The sequence below is a fragment of the Mirounga leonina genome, unplaced genomic scaffold, assembly GCF_011800145.1.
Source record: "Mirounga leonina isolate KUSES-001 unplaced genomic scaffold, KU_Mleo_1.0 Mir_170, whole genome shotgun sequence".
NCBI classification, from domain to species: domain Eukaryota; kingdom Metazoa; phylum Chordata; class Mammalia; order Carnivora; family Phocidae; genus Mirounga; species Mirounga leonina.
Window position 1 is genome coordinate 24,855,651 of NW_023270433.1, and position 24,964 is coordinate 24,880,614.

The 24,964-nt window shown below is 39.9% G+C and overlaps 1 protein-coding gene and 1 long non-coding RNA gene across 5 annotated transcripts in view; one reads left to right on the forward strand and one right to left on the reverse strand.

The window, feature by feature from the left end:
- Nucleotides 1–18,959, reverse strand: part of RAD23B (RAD23 homolog B, nucleotide excision repair protein) — a 39,824-nt gene extending 20,865 nt beyond the window's left edge. For both annotated transcript variants that reach the window (XM_035016134.1, XM_035016133.1), the window contains exons 1-4: nt 18,865–18,959; nt 3,990–4,071; nt 3,575–3,654; nt 350–618 (exon numbers count right to left, since the gene is read on the reverse strand). In XM_035016134.1, coding sequence (XP_034872025.1) covers nt 350–618; nt 3,575–3,654; nt 3,990–4,071; nt 18,865–18,930 — 497 coding nt within the window. In that variant the 5' untranslated portion in view covers nt 18,931–18,959. The remainder of the gene's footprint in view (nt 1–349; nt 619–3,574; nt 3,655–3,989; nt 4,072–18,864) is intronic.
- A 595-nt stretch (nt 18,960–19,554) lies between these two features.
- Nucleotides 19,555–24,964, forward strand: part of LOC118017849 — a 40,180-nt gene continuing 34,770 nt past the window's right edge. The window contains exons 1-2 of one of the 3 annotated variants that reach the window (XR_004681247.1): nt 19,555–19,993; nt 20,274–20,414. This is a non-coding gene — a long non-coding RNA (uncharacterized LOC118017849). Of the gene's footprint in view, nt 20,415–24,964 lie in introns of all 3 variants that reach the window. The other 2 variants (XR_004681246.1, XR_004681245.1) reach the window with 2 other exon arrangements.

Below are 24,964 nucleotides of genomic sequence, written 5' to 3' on the forward strand. Positions count from 1 at the left end.
CTGGGATCATGACCTGAGCCGAAGGCAGACGCTTAACGAATGAGCCACCCAGGCGCCCCGAGTTATTCTTATAAGTCATTTGTATTTCTTAATTTTTCTACACAAAATAAATAATGACTTTGACCCTCTTTCCCCTCCCCCTGCGGGAAAAAAATGCAGAGTATACAAATTTGGATTATGGAAATTTAAACAGGCACAAGCATGCTGTTTAGTCACAATTCAATGTTTAGAAAAAGTTTAACGTAGCAGAAACAAAGTTTGATCAAAACAATCATCAAAATAAATACTCGCGTTAAGTTCTTGTCATGAACTTGTGTTGAGATATGATTTCCTAGACTGTAGGTCTTACCTGTCAGTTGCTGTTGGACTCGTGGCCACAGGGGTCTCTGCTGGCTTTTCTGCAGGCTTCTCTGGTTGCGCCGCACTAGCAGGTGCAGGTTCAGAAGATGCTGTCGTTGGTGCTGGAGTGACGGATGCAGGGGAAGGAGTGGGAGCCAGAGTGGGCGCAGGGGCTGGGGCCTGAGCCACAGCTGGAGCTGTGGAGGAGCTAACTGTGGTAGTGGTGGCAGGATTTGACTGCTGGGTTGTAGCTGGTGCTGGTGTTGTCACTGCTTTGGGCTAAACAAATTAAAAAAGTAAAACAATGGATTATGATAAAATACATTACCTGATCTCTAAGTAGACTGTACGGTTATAGGAGGCTACAAACGTAACAATAACACAAACTTGTAACTTGAAAATAATCTCATAAAGTAACGTAATAAGTGATCAATATTATCCATCTGAATCACTACTTAATGTTACTCTTTCAAAGCCAATGACAGCATATGTATTATCTATCAACCTTAATTAGCTTTAGCTAATAGTTTCAGTCTTTGTTATCAAGTTAATACGAAAAAGAACCAAAAGCAGCCACTACTCAGAAATATACAGAATGTGTACTGAGAAAAAGAACCATGTAATTACTGTCCCACCACCCCCAAGCACTACACTTTAAGTTCCTTGGTTATAATTTTCAAGTATTTATTGTCATTTAAAAGCGTCACCAAAATAACTTTGATTTGAGCTGGTATAGAGCACATTGGAGAAAGAGTGGCCTGTGCAAGGTAGGGCAGGGGAATTAAAAGAAATACTAGCAGCGTTCATTCCCTCCTTTCTTTATTCTAAGAGCCCTGTGTTAGGCCTGTAACTTTTAAACTGCCAATACTCTGCAAATTATTAATGTTCTAAAACTCCAGTCTAGATGAAATGAAATTTAAATGCATTACTATGCTCATTTATTTCCCTTAAGATTACTTGTGATCAATATAATACAGTCACATTCCATGCCCTCAAGGTCTCTGTTGCCATAGAGCTATTTAAGCCTCATTCTAAATGGTATCAAACCCATCTGCTTTTTGAAGTTTTTCTGCTTACTTTTGATCTAAATAGCTTTTTCCTGTCTCTTCTTTATAATAAGGTCATTTCTCATTGCTTCCATAATGCCCAATTCTTCCCCTTCTAATAGCTGGCTTCTATTAACTTGAAAATAAAATAACCGCAAATATCATTAGAATCCTATGTAAAATAAGAAAAGGCTTGGCTCTAAGTAGCTATTCTTCAAATGCATGGATCTATTCTGAGACCTATCCTGCTTAATTCTTAGCTATGTTCTAAATAATCAAAGTTATTATAATACTAAAGGAAATAACACCAATAACATACATATCCAAATATGTGGCTACCACATTTTCCATTATGTACTATACATAAACTAGATGAGACAATGGAATATTATTCAGCCCTAAAAGGACACAAATTCTGGCATGTAGCTACAACATGGATGAACCTGGAAGACATTATGCTAAGGGAAATAAGCCAGTCACACAAGGGAAACACTGTATGATTCCACTTATATGAAGTATGTAGTTAAAACTCATAGAAAGTAGAATAGTGGTTACCAGGGACTGGGGGGCAAGGGAAATGGGAGATACTATTTAGTGGGTATAGAGTTCTAGAGACAGATGGTGATGATGGTTGTAGAACATGAATGTACTTAATGCCACTGAACTGTACAATTAAAAATGGTTAAACTGGTAAATTTTGTGTTATGTATATTTTATCACAGTTAAAAATACTAGACTGAGACAAAGTTTCCTCAGATGATTCTGTTCCTCTATATGTAAAGTTTAACATTTAGTGAGTATAAGTGCTTTAATATAACAAAATCACTATGGTTCTTAATGGATTAAAAACTTTTAAATCCAATACCTATGTTTAGCTGCTTTTTCTCAGGACAAAAATATGCAGTTAATTAAAATTTACTTGCTCAACTATTTTCTACTGCATATAGTACCTTAAACTTACAAAAAAAATCCTCATTTATTCTTTCAGTCTTTGATAAACTGTTTTCCAATTACTTTTTTTTTTTTAAAGATTTTATTTATTTATTTGACAGAGAGAGATACAGCGAGAGAAGGAACACAAGCACGGGGAGTGGGAGAGGGAGAAGCAGGCTTCCCGCCGAGCAGGAAGCCCGATGTGGGGCTCGATCCCAGGACCCTGGGATCATGACCTGAGCCGAAGGCAGACGCTTAACGACTGAGCCACCCAGGCACCCTTCCAATTACTTTTTTAAACTTATTTTCAGTGTCACAAGTATCACTGTTCTTCTCAGATTACGACAACTCAATCCTAAAAATTCATGTCATGAGTACCACCACATCCCTATTTAACTCTCCACTGCATGCTTATGTATCTTTAAACAAAAATATAACAGAACCTCTGAAAGAACCCGAATTCATTCTCTGCCTTAGAGAAAAACTCTGACTTTTATAAACTGTCCCAAATATATTTCAATCCAACAAGTCACAAAAATATTCCCTTTAAAAAACTTCCTCAAGGGGCGCCTGGGTGGCTCAATTGGTTGGTTAAGTGTCCGAATCTTGGTCTGTCATGATTTCAGAGTCCTGAGATTGAGCCCCACGTCCAGCACTGCACTGGGCAGAGAGCCTACTTAAGATTCTCTCTCTCCTTCTGCCCTTCCCCTCTAAAAAACACCACCAAACCAAAACCTTTCTCACAACTATCATTCTATCATTTCTTCAGCTGCCTTTTCCTTTTTTAGCATCTAAAAATCTACCCCCTCAACTAAGGAATATCACTGAAATTATGAGTTTACATGCCTTTTCTGCCTGAGGAGTCAAGTCAGATCTAGTACATAATTTAGCAAGTCCCTTTAAGGCACCCTTATTAAAAACACAAAATAAGAACTATTTACTCAATTACTAAGAATCACACTTTAAATTACTTAATTACCGATTTTACTACTCCAGCAAAACTTAACAATTTTTACATGACCTTTTATTATCTGTTTCATTTAAAGTTATGTTTAAGCTATAAATGTACAAAATAATTAACTTTATGGCTGACTCAAAGTAGACTGTTAAAACCTTTAAATAACAGTTAAGTACCTGCCATATGGATGTGCACAAACTATATACACAGTTGGGATCATTATTTAAAAAAAAAAAAACCCAAAAACCCAAAAAACCCTCATATGCATAAAGATATACAGAACAAGGCTCAAACTCACTTTTGTCACCATAACCACCACGAAGTTTTTTTCATCAATTTTATATTCTTTTAGAGCAGTATCATCATTGAGGATTTTGCCTAGTACATTAAGAAAAAAAGAACACATCATTTGAAGCCCCATAACCTTTGTCTTACACATTAACTGAAGTTAAAATAATCACCAATGTCAATTCTATCAATTAATACTTTCCCCAAAGAAAAACATTAACTAATCAGCCAAGATAAATATAAACGGAAATATAATCGGGTGAAAAGGCACTAACATTTGACTGAAAGATATCAAACACAAACACCGTATATATTTCTGAAAGACTCAATCTGTATACACAATTTATAAGATGACAATTTCTAAAACCAAAGACTGTCACTGTAAGCAAGAAGATGGCATATTACTTACAATATTTAATTCATACCTGCATAAATTAATTTTTGACCTGCTACAGGAAAGGCATCTTTCCCCTTTTCAGATTCAATCTTCTCTTTCAGTGCCTTCACCTACAGGAAAAACAAAGATTTTTTTCTAAAAAGTCTAAACAACAAATGACAATCCAGAATTTGAATAAATAATGCAAGGTAAAATTTTATGCATATTAATTATTAAATATACTTCCAAAAACTTAAAGATCCTGTCTTTACAATATTATATCAAAAAGACTCATTCTTAATACATATCGCTAGGCATAAAAGGGGCGCCTGGGTGGCTCAGTCCTTAAGCGTCTGCCTTTGGCTCAGGTCATGATCCCAGGGTCCTGGGATCGAGCCCCACGTCGGGCTCCCTGCTCCACGGGAAGCCTGCTTCTCCCTCTCCCACTCCCCCTGCTTGTGTTCCCTCTCTCGCTGTTGTCTTTCTCTGTCAAATAAATAAATAAAATCTTAAAAAAAAAAAAACATATCGCTAGGCATAATAGGTATAAACTTTGTTTTACCACAGATGCTAGACATACACAGATTAAAAAGAAAAAACTTTACCAGTTGACTTGATAAATCCATTCAAAATAAAGATTTCAACATCAGAAAGTTTTGATTCTCATTATAGTTTATGGCCTTATTTCCCACAGAGTAAAAAAGTAAAGAAAAACTCTCTAACCTAAAAGGCCTAAGAAATGAAATAGTCACTTCTACAATAATAATAGAAGTTAAATATGAATGTTAAATGGCAAATGATTCACTTTAAAAGTGGGATACGTTTCATTATAATCACACCCGAGGGAGCTTAAAGACCAATTAAAACAATTTCTGGGGATGTGGCGTGAACATCTGTATTTTTTTTTAAAGCTTTACAGGTGGTTCCAAAGTTCAGCCTTGGCCAAGGACCACTGTACCACTTAAATGATCTTAAACAAGTAGTTCGGTTTCTCTCAAATATCAGTCTCATCTACGAAGTACGAGGGACTGAAACAGATGATCTTTATGGTCTCTTTGATTCCTAAAATTATGTGACAATAGGGTCATTATAAGGTATTTTGAAAATGAGTCCAATCAATTTCTGACACTGATCAGAAAGCAGGGTGGCACAGGAGTAAAAGAGGCAAGAAGACATAATGGAACTAGTTTCATTACTTTAAAGGCACAAGAATCAAGAGGGAAAATTCTATTCTTTCTATTTCCGAGAATACTTCTAAAAAGCGTCTAAGTTGATAGTTCTGAGCTTTAGGTGAAAGACTGCCTGATAGGGATACAAAGAGAACGTACTAGTTTCATTAAAGACACAAGAATCAAAGGGGAAAATTCCATTTCCTTCAATTTCCCAGCATACTTCTGAAAATTGTCTAAGTTGATAGTTCTGAGCTTTAGATGAAAAACCGCCTGAGAGAGAAAGAGAAGGTCCCTTTGTACAATTAAAAAGCAACAATGTATCTTCCAAAAGAAAAAAAAGATGATAATGCTTATACAGCTTTAAGTACATTAACATACACAAATTCAAGTAATTCTTAAAACTCTGGGACAAATGGGAATATCATCCACTCAATGTTATAGATGAGAAGAGAGGTTAAATCTCCTCCCCAGGTCACACAGCTACTAAGTAGTAGCTGAAACCCAGCTTTCTGACTTCAAGCTTTAAAGCAGAGTTATTTTGCACACACCATATAAATTACCCTTGCTGCATTGATCTTCCTGAAATGAGTCAACAGCATCACCACTATTCTGATGTTCCCCAAAGTAGAAATCCATCAGAAGAATCTAAGTCCACTATTTTCTATTGTTCTGAATTTCAAAGGTTAAATGAACACAAGTAACAACTTAAAAAAAAAAGCACTCAGAGAATCTGATCTCAACATCAGTAAACTCAGGCTATAAATTCCACGGCCTTATTCAATTTCACATAATGTTCTTTATCATAATGGTAAACTCTCTGCTATGTGTGTTTCAGAATAAAGAAGAACAAAGACTTCACAACTTCAATAACTCTACAGTTGGCCCTTGCTTTAAATTAATGTTGACAGTTCTGATTTTACCTATACATTCAACTAGCACTTCATGATAAGAGCAGGAAATAAAAGATACGATATATCCAAATTTCTAACATAAATTTTAAAGATCATTTCACTAAATCCCTGCACTGCTATGGATTCTAACGCCTAGAGCAATGATTGTCTAGGTGAGGTTAGGGAGCCATAAAGGTTCGTAAAACCTTATCAAGTGGTCTGCAAGGTCAAAGACATTATTTGCCTTTTTCCATTCTAATTTTCTCACAACTATATACTTGAGTTTTCCAGAGGTTACAAAGCATGTGATTCCACAAAAGACTGAATGCAGAAGCAGGTGAGAAGCTATCTATCTTCTATTAAGCCAAACATTAAAGAGTTTTGCTGGGGTGTCTGGCTGGTTCAGTTGGTAGAGCATGTGACTCTTGATCTCAGGGTGGTGAGTTTGAGGCCCATGCTGGGTGTGAAGCATGATGGTACATTGGACTAATCATGTCTGAATAAAAAAAAGCAGAACAACAACAACAACAAACACCTCCAATCATTTTGCTCCAAAGAAACCAAACCGGTGATTAAATATTAAGAATATAACAATGAGAACTCTATAGACATCACTATCTATATAATTTGGCTAAAAAAGTAATCACAGACTAACACTCTAAGTGTTTAGGGGCGCCTGGGTGGCTCAGTTGTTAAGCTTCTGCCTTCAGCTCAGGTCATGATCCCAGTGTCCTGGAATCAAGCCCCGCATCGGGCTCCCTGCTCCGCGGGAAGCCTGCTTCTCCCTCTCCCACTCTCCCTGCTTGTGTTCCTTCTCTCGCTATGTCTCTCTCTGTCAAATAAATAAATAAAATCTTAAAAAAAAAAAAAGAAAAAACTTCCCAACCCCCCATATCTCTTGTCAGCTACACTCTCCTCCCTTTAGTCTCAGGCATTTTTCAAAAAATTAACTACACACACTGTAGAACTTACTGGTAACACCAGACCTACTACTCAACTATACAGTGCTGACAAAAGAATGGACTTTATTCTCATTCTGCTTATTTTCTCCCTATCCCCAGGATTCCATAAAACTGCTCTTACCAGTTATCACCAAATTCAGCAAAAATCATAACCAGACACTTCTTAGTCCTTTCTTACCTTACTTGACTTGTCACATTAAACAGTACTGAACCTGTTTCTCCTGTTTACAGTGCTTTCCTTTGGCTTCCGTAAGGCCATGCTCTTCTGGATTTCCTCCTATCTCTCTGTTCACGGCTTTGTGAAATCCTCTTCCTTGGCTAGCCCTTTAAGTGCTACTTGGGGTTATACCCAAGGCTGCCTTTTGTTCTATATAAACTTCCCAGATATTCCATCTCCTTTAGTTTTAATAACCATCCAGGTGTCACTTCTTAGCCCTCTCAACTTTAGCCATGCATACTTAAGTCTCTACTTTATCCCATAGGCATTTCAACCATAATATATTTGCTTAAAGATGGCCTATAGACTAGTAAGTCTAAATCCTAACCTGATCAAATTGAACACACTTTAAAACAGCTTATTAAGAAAGGTCTTCTTTCTGGATGTTGCAAAAAAAGAAGAGGTAGCACCTCTGCACATGGCTTGTCTTGGGAAAGTTATGACCAGCAACACATGCAGTTATGACTCCTCTAACTGCGCTGAGCCCCATGCCAGTGCTATTTCATTAAGTAGTAAACAGGATGGATCTAGAATTGATCACCACAGTCCCAATAAATAATGAAGGCTATCTTTTCATTTTGCTAAACTTTCATTTTGCTGTTTATTTCCCCCTGAAGAATGAGTTTATCATCAACCCAACCATCAACAAAGCACTGTTATCAGAAACCAAACTTTTTTCCTAGCCGCATACTTCTCTTATGAAATTGTGTGCATTTCAAAAGAAAAACATATTCTTTTTTATTTATTTTTTTATTCTTATGTTAATCCCCATACATTACATCATTAGTTTTAGATGAAGTGTTCCATGATTCATTGTTTGTGCATAACACCCAGTGCTCCATGCAGAATGTGCCCTCCTCAATACCCACCACCAGGCTAACCCATCCTCCCACCCCCCTCCCCTCTAGAACCCTCAGTTTGTTTTTCAGAGTCCATCGTCTCTCATGGTTCGTCTACCCCTCCGATTTCCCCTGCTTCATTCTTCCCCTCCCGCTACCACCTTCTTTTTTTTTCCTTAACATATATTGCATTATTTAAGAAAAACATATTCTTTATCTAACATTAAACATGGTTGACATGGCTTCCCCCCCCCCAAAAGGGAGACAATCACAATTAATAATAATAGTCTATTAAAAAGTGCCAACACAAAAGCTGATCAGTTATTCTTTTTCATCCCATTTCCATGAGGTGCTTGTCTCTTCCACATTCTTCAAATCATTCATCCAGTGGTTCCAACTTACCACCTAATTATTTCCCCATGTGAATATTACATTGCATCCCCTGGCACTACCCTAGTCCAGGCCAATAACCATTAAAAGTAGTCTTTTCCATTCAACAAATTTAAGTTTTATGTTTCAGATATCAAAATGTCTTACAAATTGTATCCCCATGACAGTAACATAATGTTTTGCACCTCAGTCCTCTTACACAGCACTTTTGCACAAGATTTCTAGGACTACAGCTTGTTGATTAGGTTAGCAATTGAATATTCATATGATAACCCAGCTTCCTCAATGTTACAGTATATTTTCCTTATTTCTGCTGTAACTGTATTGTTCCTTATTACTGTTATAACTATAAGTAGTAAAAAAAAATTATGCAAGCTTTAATGGGTAGCCCTGAAATACAGAGGCTGAATGAGTAACAGCTCATGGGTGCTATGTACTTACCACATGCCAGGCAGTATATGAAGAGCTTCACAATATTTAACTCATTTAATCTGTGCTACATCTCTTATTTGAATACTGGCTAGTTACTCATATGGAAGTTGATATTTGTGAGCACTGATGCAGGCAAATATGAAGCAAACTGATGCCTTTGATCCAACAATTCTACATCTAGAAATCAAGGCTAAAGATATGGTCACACAAATACTTCAAAGATACATGAACAAAATATGTGTACCACACTACTGTTTATAATACTGAAAACCCTAAACATTCAATGGTAAAATACATTATTGTACATTCATTTGAATACAATGCAATACAAGAACAATCACTATACATGCAAGGTATTCACTGAATGCATGTACATATGAATAAATGACACATAATTATCTTTAAGGGGCAAAAGCTAGTTGATTTTTAAAAAACAGTGTAGTTATGTTTATGTGCTACATGTACATAAAAAAAATGTCTAGCAGCATATAGAGTCCATAGTGGTTACCTGGACCAGGAGGATAAAGCCTTCTGCTTTTTTATACACTTTACTAACTATAACAAGCCTGGATTATTTTAGTAATTTAAGGGAAAATTTAAAAAATTTAAAAAAAAAATCATTGCACCCCCTCTCAACCATTGCTTACTAATATTATCCAAGAATACACTGCAATTTTGGGGCATCTGCGTGGCTCAGTCAGTTAAGCGTCTGCCTTCGGCTCAGGTCATGATCCCCAGGTCCTGGGATCAAGCCCCACATCAGGCTCCCTGCTCAGTGGGGAGTCTGCTTCTCTCTCTGCCCCTTCCCCCTGCTTCTCCTCTCTCTCTAGCTTGCTCTATTTCAAATAAATAAATAAAATCTTAAAAAAAAAAAGAATACACTGCAATTCTGGGAGGAGTCTTCATTAAAAAAGAAAAGTCTGGGGCGCCCGGCTGGCTCACTTGGTAGAGCATGAGACTCTTGATCTCAGGGTCTTGAGTTTGAGCCCCACGCTGGGCACAGAGATTACTTAAAAAAGAAAAATAAAAAGAGAAAGGTCTGAGGCAGTAGTCTAATACCTAGGTAAATTTTTGGAAAATAATTAAGAGCAACCAAAATTTGGCTATTAGCCATTAGCAAAAGGAGAGTCCCAAAGCAAAAGGGTTTCACAGATTTACACTGTGGGCAATGCATTTTTTTTGGTGGGGGGGGGGGGATTCTTTGGGTGGTATACTTCCATTTGAGAAAGTGGCAGGCACCAAGGAGTAATTCCTGGATTCCTCCCCCAAAGTAGTCTCCCGCTAATTCTAAAAACAGAATTGATTATCAAGAATCAGCTGACTCTAGTGCAACAGGAAAAATCTTCCCACTAGACCCACGGAATGGAAAAATGTAGCAAAAGAGATTTTTTATTACTGAGAGTACAGTATTAATAATATGTGAGTAGACAGTAAATAAAAGCCATCAATTCTCAAATTATAATTATGATCCAAAAGGCTATGATTTTAAAATATACTCTGAGGGGCATGTGGGTGGCTCAGTCAGTTAAGCCTTTGCCTTCAGCAGGGGCCATGATCCCTGTCAGGTTCCCTGCTCAGCATGGAACTTGCTTCTCCAGCTTCCTCTGCCCCTCCCCACCACTTATGTTCTATCTCACTCTACTCTCTCTCTCTAATAAATAAACTAACAAACAATCTTTAAAAAAAATGTAATTTGAAATCCAGAATCTATTTTTCCCATAGAAACTATGATATTCAGGCTCCTAAGCCAAACTATTCATGCCAATTTAATCTATACCAAAATATATTCTTAACGGTATGATTTCAACAAGATAAAAACACAGACTTTGAAAACTAAGTAGAGAAGTAGAAATCTCAAGATACCTATAACTTTTAAAGTTTCTATATAGGCAGAGAATGGATCTAACACACTACAAAAAAAGCCACCTACCTAATTCAACCAAAAGTTTGAGGGGGAAAGGAGAGAGGGAGTGACACATAATTTTTATCCACCTGTTAAAGTATTTAGGATCTGTTCATATACATTAGTCATTTGTAGCCAGTCTACTTCCTCTGCTAGAAAAGGTTTATGTAATATTTAAAGGGTTTATAAAGTTCACTGAGTTATAGAATTAGCTCTTGGAGACACTATATAAGGAATTTATCCAAACTTACAGGGAACAGATGGTGTGATGTCCTTCAGCAGGATTCTGTGCTATGACAGGCTCAAATTTAGCACATTTCTTTACAAAAGTAACAGAAATTTTATACATTACCTATCAAATCATCTCACAATTTCCAAACTAAAAAAAAGCAGAACACCACTCTTAAAAACTGAAATTGCTGATTATATCAAGTTGACACAATGAGAGGAAACCACATCTATATAAACCTTTTTAAGATAGTGAAAGCATTGATCAAAATAATGGAAAACCAATGAAAAAGCAGGATTTGTTTTAAAAAAAATTGTATACGTTTATTTTTAATTTCACAATTCACTAAAATTTTCAGATCCATGATCTCATTTGATTTGCACACCAACTCAAAAAGGCAGGCAAATTATTATTACTCCTATTTTACTAATGAGAAAAAAGGTTTAAGTGCTCAAGGACAAAGGACAAATACAAAATGGGAAAAAACTCACCCTTAGGTTGGCCGTAGTGTGATGTATTTGAAAGTGAGCAAGATAATAAAAACAAGTAAAGAGACTCAAGAGCTACCCTTAAGTTTTGCTATGAAGAGCAGCCGGGAAATGAGGCAGTAGCCAAAGAGGGATACTGAGACAAGGGAGGGTTTTTTTAAGATAAGGAAAATGTCTGAATATTCTAGAATGGAAAAATCAATGAGGCAGAAGAGAAAAGGAGAACAGATGGAGTGAGGTCCTTCAGAGACGACCAAGTATAGGGTATAGTGGAAAAGTAGAGGCACCAGCCTTAGCACCACCCCTAATAGATACCAACCCCCAACAAAAGGGGACTATAGGAAGTCGATAGCTCTGGTAGGACTCTGCAAAAGTTCTGTCCCGACTGTTTCTATATTCTCAATAAAATCTAAAATCTCAATAAAATCTAAAAGCTAGGGTTATCGGCTGAAAATGAGGACATTCAATGAAATCTGCTTATGACAGTGGAAGAGTTAATGGATGGACTAGTAAAGTGTACACTAGTGAAGTACACTTAACAGGCAGTACAAACGGCCCAATTACAGTTAATGTTCACGAACTTTAAGTGAGACAAATCAATGTGGCTATGTGTTTGTTTGTCTTCTAGCTACACAAGTGCCAAGTACAAACAAAACTGAATTTAATCACATTTGGGGTTTTCCAAGAAAAAACAATGAAGTGAGATTGGGACCATGTTGTCAAGCATGGTCACGGTTTTATGTGTATGCTCTCAAACTCGTAAAACCTTCCAAACAACCACATGAGGTTAGTACTGCCAGTGGCAGTACTCTCATTTTAAGATGAGGAAACAGACATATTATTGGGTAACTAGCCCAAGGTCACAGAGCAAGTGCTACAGCCAGGATTGAAACTCAGGCAGCCTGGCTCAAGAGACATGCTATGCTGACCCTTGCAAGAGAGTGATTATAATCACTGACCCTATTTTAGCTGGGCAAAAGTGGAAGCAATAACATGAAGGGAGGGCCAGCAAAAAGAAGCGTGGATCAAATGAATTATAGGTCTCATAAGAACTGGAATCAGAAGAAAGGTAAAGTAGGTTACTAAAAACAGATTACTGGGGATGGGGGAATAGCTACAGTTACTGGCAGTAAGATCTAGTTACCAGTCATGGGACTGAATAATTGAGGTAGTGTAGAAGGAAATATCACTGGATGAGAGATTAAGGAATACAAGACCAGGGTATGAGGCAAGACCATCTTTCATAGATACTGAAACTACCAAAGCCATTGACTGTGTGATGGCAGCAAGTTACTAATCACGCTGGCATTCATTTCTTCTTTTTAAAACATACACTAATACATTATTTTCTGGTGTGGATGTCTTTTTTAAACAATGTCTACCACATGCTGTGAAGATCAGAATTGTGATCATTTTCACATGTTTTTAACACAAAGATAAAAGCAGCTACATAAGGGAAAATGACAATGTCAAGATAACTAATATATGTCCATAGTTACCATCTACATTTCCTCATCTCCCACTCATTCCTCAATCCACTTAAACGTAACTTTTGGCTTTCCATTCCATGGAAATTACTTGTCAGGGTAACTAATAATCTCCAAGCTGTCAAAACCAAAGGGCATGTCTCTTGAACTCTCAAGCAGTACATTAGATCCTTTCCTTCTCCTTGAAACATTTTCTTTTCTTGGATTCTTCCTACTTCAAAGATTGTTCCTTGACTGACCTATTCACTACTCAATCTCCAAATAAAGGCTTCAACCCCAGGCCCCATCCTATTACCTAGCTACATTCTCACCATGGTTCTTCAATTCTAGTAGAATACAATTAATTACATATAGTGGATAATTTAGGGTTCAAATTACACAAGCAACTGACACTGAAAAAGACTGCTAGATGATCTTATCTGGTCCCATGGATTGAAGTCAACCACATAGGCTGCCTATCGTCAGGGCTCTATCTCCATCCCAAACTTCTCTCTGGAATTGAGATTCGTAACAAATCTCCTTGTCATCTTTACTTGAACGCTTAATAGGCATCTTAAATCTTGAGTTCCCACCACAACCCCAAACCTGCTCCCTTACCAGCCCTCCACATCTCAGGAAAGACCGTAAGTATTCACACAATTTATACAACCAAAATCTAGGCTTAATCTTCAATTTCTCAATTTTCCCCACTCCAACCCATCAAAAATTCTCTCAACTCTACGCTCCCAAGCACATCTCAAATCCATCCATTTTTCTTCATATCTGTGGCTCCTACTTCCCTAGTTAAAGCCTTGACTGTTTAAGACTACTATACAAGCCTAACTGTTCTCCCTGCTATTCCTCTTGCTCATCCTATTATCCATTTCCCATATAGCAGTCAAAGTAACCTTTAAAATCATAAGAGAAAATTTTCTCCTCTGCTTAAAATTCCCCAAAGCTTCTTATTTTACCTTGAAAACCCCCCTTGCCTAACTCTGATTACCTCTCTTCTCCCTCACCTACTAGATTAGCAATACAAGCCTTTTTTGAGTCCCAAAACACACTCTTAAAGGTCTTTCCCTACAGAAAGCACTCTTCCCCATCTGAGTACTTATTATTATTCAGATATCAGTTTAAATGTCACTGTATTCAAAAAGGCCTTCAGTGACTAGTCAATTTAAAAGTAGCCACCCAGTCATACACTATCACATTACCTCACCCTATTTCAATTCTCTACATAGCTCTTAGCATTATCTAGTTATTAAAATTTGTTTTTTTAACGGATGTATTCCATTGTAACATATGCACCATGACCGTAGGACTGAAAGTTTAGTAAGTACTCAACAAATATTAAATAAAAATCAACATGCAAATATTGAGGGATCACTAAAAGAATACATTCAATTCATTCAAAAGATGTTTATTAAATGCCCACTATGTGCTAGGTATAGGAAGAGCAAAAGTCTGGCAGAAACCGTATCTGATTTCCCAGGTACTTCCCGTATTATGTTTTACCAATATGCCAAGAAACCTTCATTTCATCTCTGTGATATAGTTTTTTAAAGACTTATTTATTTGCTTTAAAGAGAGAGCATCTCAAGCAGACTCCCCGCTGAGCACAGTGCCCAACTCGGTGCTCCATCCCAAACCCTGAGATCATGACCTGAGCCAAAAGCAAGAGTCAGACCCTCAACCGACTGGGCTACCCAGATGCCCCTGTAATACAGTATTTTAATACATTTACTACTCTGAATGTATTAATAATCTAGGAAACTTCTATAATAAAGTACTATCTCCAGCACAACTATATTAAAATACAGTAAACCACAACAGGAACAAGTTGCTAATAAATGACGGCTAACAAATACCATATACAGAACAAGTACTAAACAATATTTTACAGTGTAATCACCAATATTATACAAATAAACCACAAAGCAAGGTATTTCTTTACACATTACCGTACACTAAATGTGCTTTCTATAATTAAAACTACTGTATCTTTACAGTTCTTTTATCCAAAATTCCAACATATACATACAATAGCTTTGATGTCACTTATGTACTATTAATTGCATTTCAGCTTCTTCATTTAAAGTCTAATCTCTCACTTACTATTGTTCCTCCACTTATTGAAAGCACACAACAGTGACAAGGGTTAGCATATTGAAGAATTAAATCTGAGTATCACATAACTCTTTCTTGTCATCATTTTTAGTGATACAATAAAACCTGCAATGTATTACAATCATCTCAATTTTTGTTTTTTAATATATTTGTTCTTAATTAAGGGTTGAAGTAACCGCAAAACAAAATTAAGTGCCTTTGGATTTGAGCTTTAAAAAACTGTGTACTCCATTTTCCTCTATATGTCCATCCATCACATCACCAACTTTCAGAATTTTTAAGATTTTATACAAGTAGTAGTCTATTAGACATCACAGAATGCTTTATATAGATTAAATTTCTCCAATTTTTTTAAATAAAAAATGTCTTTAAAATAAAACCACACAATTAAGAATATTCTCTTTTAGCAATGGTCTTCCCATCCAACCTTCTCATTTTATTTCTGTATTGTTTGACTATAAGAGGAGATAGACTACTATCGTTAACAGGAAAAAGACTTGCACTGATTACACTAAAGGTGGTGCATGGGAATGGTCAAGTAAATGATACAAAATGGCTAGTAAGTGTTAAGAAAATTTTGGTAGTTGAAAAAGGGGGAGAGGACTTTCAGCATTCAAAAACTAAAGCAAACGCGAACAATATAAAAACAAATTCCATTGCTTTCCCCGCTTTGTACATCTACTCTACAGCTTTTGAGCTACTAGGTCAATAAGGCTCCCAAAAGACCCACCACATTCCACATGTGCCTGTACTCCTCCAGTGCTGACACTCAAAAGACCGCTAAACATATACATGTTCAACAAATGAATCACTCCCATAATTCCTCTTATCTCAGTCTTTTCTTGCATTCATTTTTTTCCCGCTCATCTCAAGCTCACCAGAGTTTCTATGCTGACCACTTCAAGTTACTTAATTTTCTTAGTTCCTTCTAGGTAAAAATCAAACAAGGACAAACCTTTGAGGAGCCAAAATCAAGGTCTCTGAGAGCAAAAACTGTTCTTCACTTTATGTGGATCTCCCTACAGGTCTCACTAAAATCCTATTTTCTCCTCTTTATTTTAGATCTATTTCTAATATCCTTGGTTACCTAGTTTTCACAACAAATTTTCACAACAGGACACTTAGAGTCTCCTTGTATTATTTTAACTTTCATTGTTTCTTTTCTTACAGAAATTTTACCTAAATACTGTATCCAAAATAGATACTAAAAAAACCACTAAAGGGCGCCTGGGTGGCTCAGTTGGTTAAGCAACTGCCTTCCGCTCAGGTCATGATCCTGAGTCCCAGGATGGAGTCCTGAATTGGGCTCCCTGCTCAGCAGGGAGTCTGCTTCTCCCTCTGACCCCTCCCTCCCCCATGTACTCTCTCTCTCAAATAAATAAATAAAACCTTAAAAGCAAAACAAAAAAACCCCACTATAAATATCTCTGAAATTTAAGTCCATTAAAATGAAATCCTACAAGGGGCAGCTGTAGAGCACAGGACTCTTGATCTCTGGGTTGTAAGTTAGAGCCCCACATTGGGTGTAGACCATTACTTAAAAATAAAATCTAAAAAAAAAAAAAAGAAAAAAAAAGAAATCCTACAAATCATTTTAATGTAAATGCTCCTGTCTTCATTTCTTGCTCCAGACTAACAATGTTAGTTTTTATATTTATATAAATAAGAACAAAAATATATTTAGACAAATAGGAATAAGAAGCTGAAGCCACTCTCTGTAACAATGGTCTTTCGGAAAATACACTTTTAGAAGTATATTTATAAATCCTGTAACTCAAGATATTCCTTAGAAATAAACCAGTAAACAACAAATATATTGAGTATATACAAATACAATATTGGCTCTAAGATAATCAATGCACGAAGTGCCGTAAGAGCTATCCAAATATCATAGAACATTCAGTGGAGCTGTAGAAAAGTTACTGCATAACTTCAATAAACCCACAGGTATTTACAAAAACTCCTTTAGGTTTCAATAATTCTGGAGTTAATTCTGAATACTGTAAGCTGGGAAAGCTCCTGCCGCACCAATATTACTGCAAAGAACCAAAGTCAAATAGACATTTTATGAAAAGTTTTGTCTGAGAACATTAAACAGTTGCACTTTAAACTTTAATCCTTTAACTTATTAGTACACACTTGGCAATAAGGAAAAATTCAAGAAAAATCTGACTTCTATTAATTACATCAATCCACAGGGCATTGTCAATTACTTCTGAGGACACTGAAGAGTTTCTCATCTATAATTGCTATCTCCTGTACCTTTAAGAATTTATCACAAAGCATACTTTTACATATTCTTGCAATAAAATTATTTTGTGCCACAGTTCCAAAAAGATTGGGAACTATGTTTCTTAAATAATTGAAGAGACACAAAACTTCAGATTAAATGAGACAAGTAAAACATAACACTATATCCTCACCCAAAGGTATCCGTTCGTTAACCACTGATTTCATTTACTGACCACCAATTAAATATCATTTAATCCTCACATCTCCGAAAGGCAGGTAGGTACATAGCAAATAAGTTAGAGGCACAAATGGAACTGATCTATTTAACACCAAGACCCCTGATCTCCACCAAAGCCAGAATCAACTATTTTTTAATATAGATGGGCAGAAAGCAGCTGGTTTAAACTAAACATGACAATCTTAATGATATACAGAACCACAATTCCAAAAGAAAAGCTGATTTACACCGGTGGCATATTTAGATTCTTGGCATAAATTGTACTGACTTCAACACAGTGGCTCTTTTTGCAGTCACAAATACAGAAGATGGCACGAAAATCTACCACGTGGACTTCTGAAGTGTTCGAGGGTTTAACTGCAGAAAAGATTCAAGGTTTTTATTTTCTTTTTTTTCTCCCCTGAAGTGCTATTATTTGGGGGCTGGGGGAAGAGTGTAGGGTAAGTACCTACATTACAGGACTTACAACACAAGAGGAGTCTTTAATCTGGAGGTGAGTTTGAGCCTGGATATGAAGGGCTCTAACACAAAAAATCTTCACCACCGAAGAGGCCTGGAAGTGCAATCTACGTGTGGGTGTGGGCTCGGTGGCGGGAGAACTGCGGCTACAGGATTCAAGACAGTGTATGCGAATCAAAGGGTCACCAATCCTGGGGAGGAGGGGGCAAATCATTCATTTTCAACACCCCTCTCCACTCACCACTCGCCTTTCACTCTGGGGCTGACGGAACCTGCTATCTTTTTTTAAAGCTCATTCTCTCCAGTTACCACGTCCCAGGCTTTAGCTCCTAACCGGGTCCACTCAGGGGTAGTGACGACGCCTACATCTCCCTCCCGCACCTGAGGACCCATAAAGGCGACTACCATCACCAACGAAGCCTCGACCTCCCCTCCCCCCCGGCCCCACTACCGAGAGCTGCTCAGGCCCAGGCCTCCTGAGCCCCGCGGCCGTGTGCTCCACGCCATCTGCCACCAGGGCTTCGGCGTCCGGCCGCCGCTTCCCCTTACTCCTGCCACAAAGCCCGCGGCCAACTCCGAAGGCTCGGGTGGGCCGCACACCGCCAGAGCCGGGACCCCGGGCCCTGCCCGTGCCCAGAACCAGCAGGCCTTACTCAGCGCCCGGGGCCCAAGCCCTACGCTCGCCGCGCACTCCCGGGTGTGCTGAGGGCTCTCCCCGCTCGGCCGCGCTGCCGGGCCCTGCTCGGGGCTGAGGCCCGGGCCCAGGGCACAGAACAGCCGCGCCGCCCCCCGCCCAGGCCCGGCGGGCCCCTCGCGCTCCCCGCGGCCCGCGCGCGGCCGCCTCCGCCCCGCCCGGCCCCACGCTCCCCGCCGCTCGCACCGTCTCGTCGGGGTCGATGTCGATCTTGAAGGTCTGCTGCTGGAGGGTCTTCAGGGTGACCAGCATGGTGCCGGGGCGCAGCTCCGCTGCCGGGCCTGCTCCGGGTGCTGGCCGCTGGGCGGGGTCTGTGGCCTGGCGGGGCCCCGGGGTCGCCCGCGCTCCTCGCGCACTAGGGAGGAAGGCGGTGGGGGTGGGGGTTTGTCACATTCGCCCTGCGGAGCGGCCTCTCCCCCAGCCCTGGGCCCGGGCCGCGCCGCTCCCTCCGCGACTGCGGCCTTCCTCGCGAGTTCTGGCCGCCGTGCTTCCTCACGCGCCCGGCGCCGGCCACTGAGTCTGCAGGAGGCACGAGGGGCTCTGCGAGACAAGCAGAGAATCCGCTAGCTCACCACAGGCTGGTGGCCGCCATCAACGTGACTCGCCGAGACGCGCCCCCTCCCCCACCCGAAAAAATCTGGGGGATGGGAACGGGCTGGCGAACCGCGCAGGCGTAGGGTGCGGCGAGGCTGTGCGCAGGCGCGGCCGAGAACTCCGCCCCGGAATTGGGGCGGGGCGGATTGCGGCTCTGGAATGTCGGTGGCCTGGATCGGGCGTGCGCAGACGCAGTCAGTGGGCGTCTGGAGGGCTCTCGGGGCTTCCTTGTGGCGTCTGCAGCCGGGGCGTTCTCCCGCCTGCCGCTGCTCCGCCTACGTCCAGACTCCTCCCGGCTCCCTGAGTTGCGCAACCCGTAGCCGGGGAAGCGCTACGTGGAGACCGCGCTAAGTGGATGCCGAAGTCTGGAGCTGGGGAACTGGAGGGCGGTAGGTTGGGGCGGGGTTTAAGAGAAAGGCTCGTGGTAACCCCGGTACTGGGCCGGAGCTTACCGGGAGCTTTCTATGTGGATGAGCATTTGTGGTGGCGACTCTGATTCTTTACTCCTGAGAGTACAGGCCCCAGTGCCGGACTGCCTAGGTGGACCTTGGGCCTAAGTAGAAGGACGGACAGAGGCGGTCAAGTTCTTTCACTCCTCCGTGGACAGAACTGTCCGGTGGCTCCTGTCACGGAGAAGTCAAAGTCACAGTTCCTGGAACTGGATACATAGCCCCAGCCTCTCACCGCATCTCCCTCCTCTCCCTGGCTCTTGGGGTTGTTGGTGGGTACTAGGCACTTGCTCCCGCCTAAAGGCCTGCCTTGGCACTTGCTGTACCCGCTTCTGAGTCCTCTTTACCCAGATGGCTGGGTGGCTCACTGTCTCAACTCCTTCAAATCTTTGCTCAAATGTCACCTTCTCAGTGAAGTCTACCCTGATCCTCGGCTTAAAACCGCAGCTTCCCTAGCTCCATTATCCTATTCTGTTTTGTCCATAGCATTTAACATCCTCCAGTTACCATATAATACAGATATTTATTATCTTTGTCATCTTTTCCTCCAAGCCCCAGACTGAAGCTGCACAAAGGCGAGGATCTTGATGTGTTAACCGATGTATCTCTAGCATGGAGAAACGTGCCTGACAGCAAGCACACAATAAATATTAGTGGAATGGGTAAATGTGTTTCCAGTTCCTCATCAGTAAGGTAGGAATAATAATAGCACTCAACTCCATTGATTATTGGAGGGGGGTATTGGATAATGTATATAAAGACAAGGAACAGAGTGAGAATCGCATAAGGAGTTAGCTATTTGTAGTATGCCCATTTACAGATAAAAAAAAGTGGAATACAGAGATGCTGAGTAATGTGCCTGGAGTCACCCACCTAGTAAGTGACAGATCAGCATTTTAACCCAAGCAGAATGACTCTAGAGCATGTGCTCCTAGGTGCTGGGCTATTCTGCCTCTTATTAAGGTACTATTTGACATAAGGTGGTTCAAGTATAAAGGAAAGTTAGAGTTAGATCACTAACCATGTGACCAATTGCAAATTACATCTTTGTGCCATCATCCTGACTGATACAGTATCACTGCTTGGTTTTTCCTGTATTTAAGAGCTCAGGTATAATCCTTCCATGGAACTTTCCCTGACCAACTTCCCTCTCCACTAACCTGGCATTTCCTCTTTCACAGCACAGATGTCCCTGTATTGTAATTCAATATTTAATCCTCTGCTCTCTGCATTTCTGTGTATCTACTGTTGGTCATCAGGTGATCTCATCTTGTCCTTTGTTTTGAAATACCTCCAGCCTGGACCTGTCCCCTTAGCTGTAGATAGAGTTAGCCAGTTACCTATATAATACCTTCACTTAGAGTGTAACAAGCGCTGAAGCCTACCATGGCCAAACAGAACCATTGATTTTTCTCTGGACCTCTCTTCCCCATGAAACCTGCCCCTTTACCAGTTTTCCCCCATTTTAGTTCATGGCACCACCATCTACCCAGGTGCTCAGACCAGAAATCTAGTCATCATCCCTGGTAAATCTCTCCTCTGTTCCTATTTCCTCCCCCACCACATGTAATCCACTATCAAGTCCTGTCAATTTTATTCTCCAAAATACATCCCAAATTCAGCCATTTTCACCATTTCTAATTCACCAACCCTAGGCTAATCCATCATTATGCTTCACCTGCCTCCCAACTGGTCTCTCCGCTTCTACTCTTTTCCCCCAGCAGCCTCCCCAGCAGTCAGAGTAGTCTTTTTCAACCATAATTCAAATCATGTCACATCTATTCTTAATACCTAATTACACTTTAGAATACAGTTCAAACTCTTTACCTGGCTTTGAAGAGTACACATGATCTGACTCCTGCCAAATTGTCTGGCTTCATCTCTTTTCTTCTCTCTCCCTTTCATTCACCGTCATCCCTCTGCACCTCCCTTTCTTTCGTACCTCAAACAGGCTAAGCTGTTTCTAACCTGTGAAACTTTGCAGTTGAGGTCACTTCAGCTTGAAACTCTCTCTTCCTACATCTTCGAGTGGCTAACTCCTTTTCATCTTTCAAATTCCAGGTCATATTTTACTTCCTTAGAGAGGACTTCTTCAATAACTGAAATGATAAATGATAAATATTAACTCTTTAGGTGAGGCACTATCCACTTTACAAGGACAACCTCATTTGAGCGCCCACAAAACTCCATGAGATAGGTATAACATTACCCTGGCTTTAATTTTTTCATGGATCTACCTGAAATTACTATTTTCCAACTTGTTTATGGTCTGTCTCACATTACTACTCAGTCCCCATCTCTGCTTTGTCGGGAGAGGAACTTGCCTTACGGCTCTCTCCCAAGCACCTAGATCAGTGCCTGGAACACAGGTGCTCAGTAGTGTATGTTGACTGAATCCTCAACTCAGTTGTAAGCTCCATGAGGCCAAGTGTTATGTCAGCCTTGTTCAGAATGGTATCTTTAGAGTCTAGCACAATGTGAATGCTTAATATACATTGGCTGAAAAAATAGTGAAGTCACTTTAATTAAAATGAGTCAATTTAGTTGAAATTTAAACAGTTGTAAGAAACTATCTGAAACCATTTTATAATTTATTATAGTTTTATTATAAATTTAATTCATTTATTATAATTAAATTAGAAGTTATTTATTTTTATAATATTAAATGTGTTTCATTATAACTTTATTTGTTATAATATTAAAACTTTTTTCTGCTACAACTGCTATTATCCATCTGCAGAAAAAGGGAGGTGAGAGATGCCTCTCTATATATTAGTGTATATATTTTAAAAATCTTTTGCTCATGGCAAAATAAATAAAAAACGGTATAGAAAGGGATCGATTGAAAATAAATCCCCCTGCCCACTTCCTAGAAATAATAATTGTTTTGAGTGTCTTTAGACATATTTTAGGTATGTACAAGAATGTATCCCCCAAATAGTTGTGGCAACAGTAGATTTTAAATGCCAATTGAAAGATTCACCGGATACATTTTCTAAAGTACAGTGTTCAGATAAAAAGTTGTTTTTGTTTTCTTTTAATTTCTGGTAAAACTGTATGCCAGACATAACCACTCTTGGCCCAATAGCTCAGGTTGGACCGGCTGTATGCCTCCTTGTTAGACGTAGTTGCCTTTACCTAGAGTCTCATAGTTCACATGACAGATGATAGGACTTCACCCCCGACCCTCCCAATACAAAGGCCACCGAGGTGAGGATGCTTGTGAGCAAGGCCTTGTAGGATAGGCCTTGGGCTTCTCCAAGAGCTATTGGGCCAAGATAAAAAGATGGATGGGAGTCATTGGTTCCAAGTACTTGGGAACAAGCCAGGTAATTTTGCTTGTGTTTTTGGAAATCAGTCAAATGATTTCAGGGAAGAAGATGAGCAACCTGAGATGTAGCAACTGCTGACTTAAAAAATACTAGGGCAAAAATGCCAGACTTCAAGCCATTCATTCAGCAGATAATTATTGAGACTCCCCATGCCAGGAACTCTTCTGGGTGTTGGGGATACAATAGGGAAGAAAACAAAGTCCCTGCCCTCATGGAGTTTATATTCTCATGGGATGGTAGATAAATAGATAATGAACTAAAAATCAAAGGTATTTTTAATCTATCAGGTGATAAGTGGTATTTTTTTAAAAAGCACATGAAGAGGATCAGTAGTGCTCAGAAGAAATAGAGTTGCTACAGAGAATGGTGCCAGATAGCTTTCATTCTTTTCCCCATCATTCTTTCTTCCCTCTTCTTTGCCCAGCAATTGGTTCCAAGAAGGCTGACCTATGTGGACTACCACAACTGGCTTCCTGGGGAGTCCTTGCAGGACATAGGAATGAGCAAAAAGAGTGAAGTTAGGGAATTTATTCTTCTTTGTGGTTGGTAGTGCTCTTGATACAAGGTCATTGCTTCTGTAGGGTGCCCCTCCAAGGGTGCAGAAAGGTACCCAGTGGGTCACTGGGAGTGGTAAATGGAACTACTCCTGCTTCCGTGCCTTGGTTCCTAGACCCAGCTGGTCTTCCTACTGGAGACAGAGTGCCCTATAGGGTTCTCTGATTCAGTGTGCAGATTGCATGCTGGAGAATGAAACCCTCCTGCACAGTATTGCTTCAGACATGGTAGTTTAGCTGTACCATCAGCAAGCCATTCCATTGCTCTCTCAGATTGGCTTTTCTGGAAAGGGTGGTATATGAAAAGACCAACAGGTCCTATGATCATGGGATCATTCCCAAACCTCCATTGTGAAGTGGGCCCCCTGGTTGGATGCTATGATGGGTGGGGTTCTGTGTCTGTGGATCAGGTACTCTGTAAACTCCTGTACGATGATACAGGCCAAAGCTCTGCTGGCAGGAAATGTAAACCTACACCAAGAATAAGTGTCTATTCTTGTGAGAACAAATTGGCCCTCCAGTATGCAAATGGCGCAACACAGTCAACTTCCCACTAAGTGGCCGGTTGATCATTTAAAGAATAGTATTATACTGAGAATTCAATACTGGTCTCTATTTCTGGCAGTTTAGATATTCAGAGGTGATGGTAACTAGATCAGCCTTACTGAGAGTTCATGCCAAGAGACTATGCCTAGTCTCCATCTCTGCCACCATGGTCACTCCGTTCATGTGCCCATCATATTTCTACACTTACATCCTTAAAGTCTATTCTAAATACAGTAGCCAGATGAGTTCGTTTACACGCAAAACCCTGTAATGGTTCCCCACTTCAATCAGTAAAATCCCAAGTCTTTACAATGCCATTCGTCCTGTTCATTACTTTCCTGACTTTGTTAGCTACACATTTCCCCAAGTTCACTGTGTTCCAGTTGCACTGGACTCCTTACTGTCCCTTGAACTGGCCAGGTCCACTCCCACCCTGGTCTTTTGTTGTCTCCCTGAAACACTCTTCTGTAGATAGATAAACCCTCTCCTTCACCTCCTCCAATCTTTGTTTGAATTTCACCTTCTCAGTGAAACCTATCCCTGACCCCTTTATCCTACTTATTAATATGACAAAATGCCCCACACTTCCCCATCCAGCATGCTCATGCTCCCTACCCTGCTTTCCTTTTTTCCCCTATTAAACTTACTGTCCTCTAACATGCTACTTTATTTATCTGTTGTGTTTCTTGTCTAGTGTCTGTCTCCCCTGCTAGAAGACAGGGCTATTGGTCTGCTTTGCTCCCTCACATACTTTAAGCACCAGGAAAAGTGCCTGGAAACAGAAACAGAACTCAATAATGCAAGGGAAAAT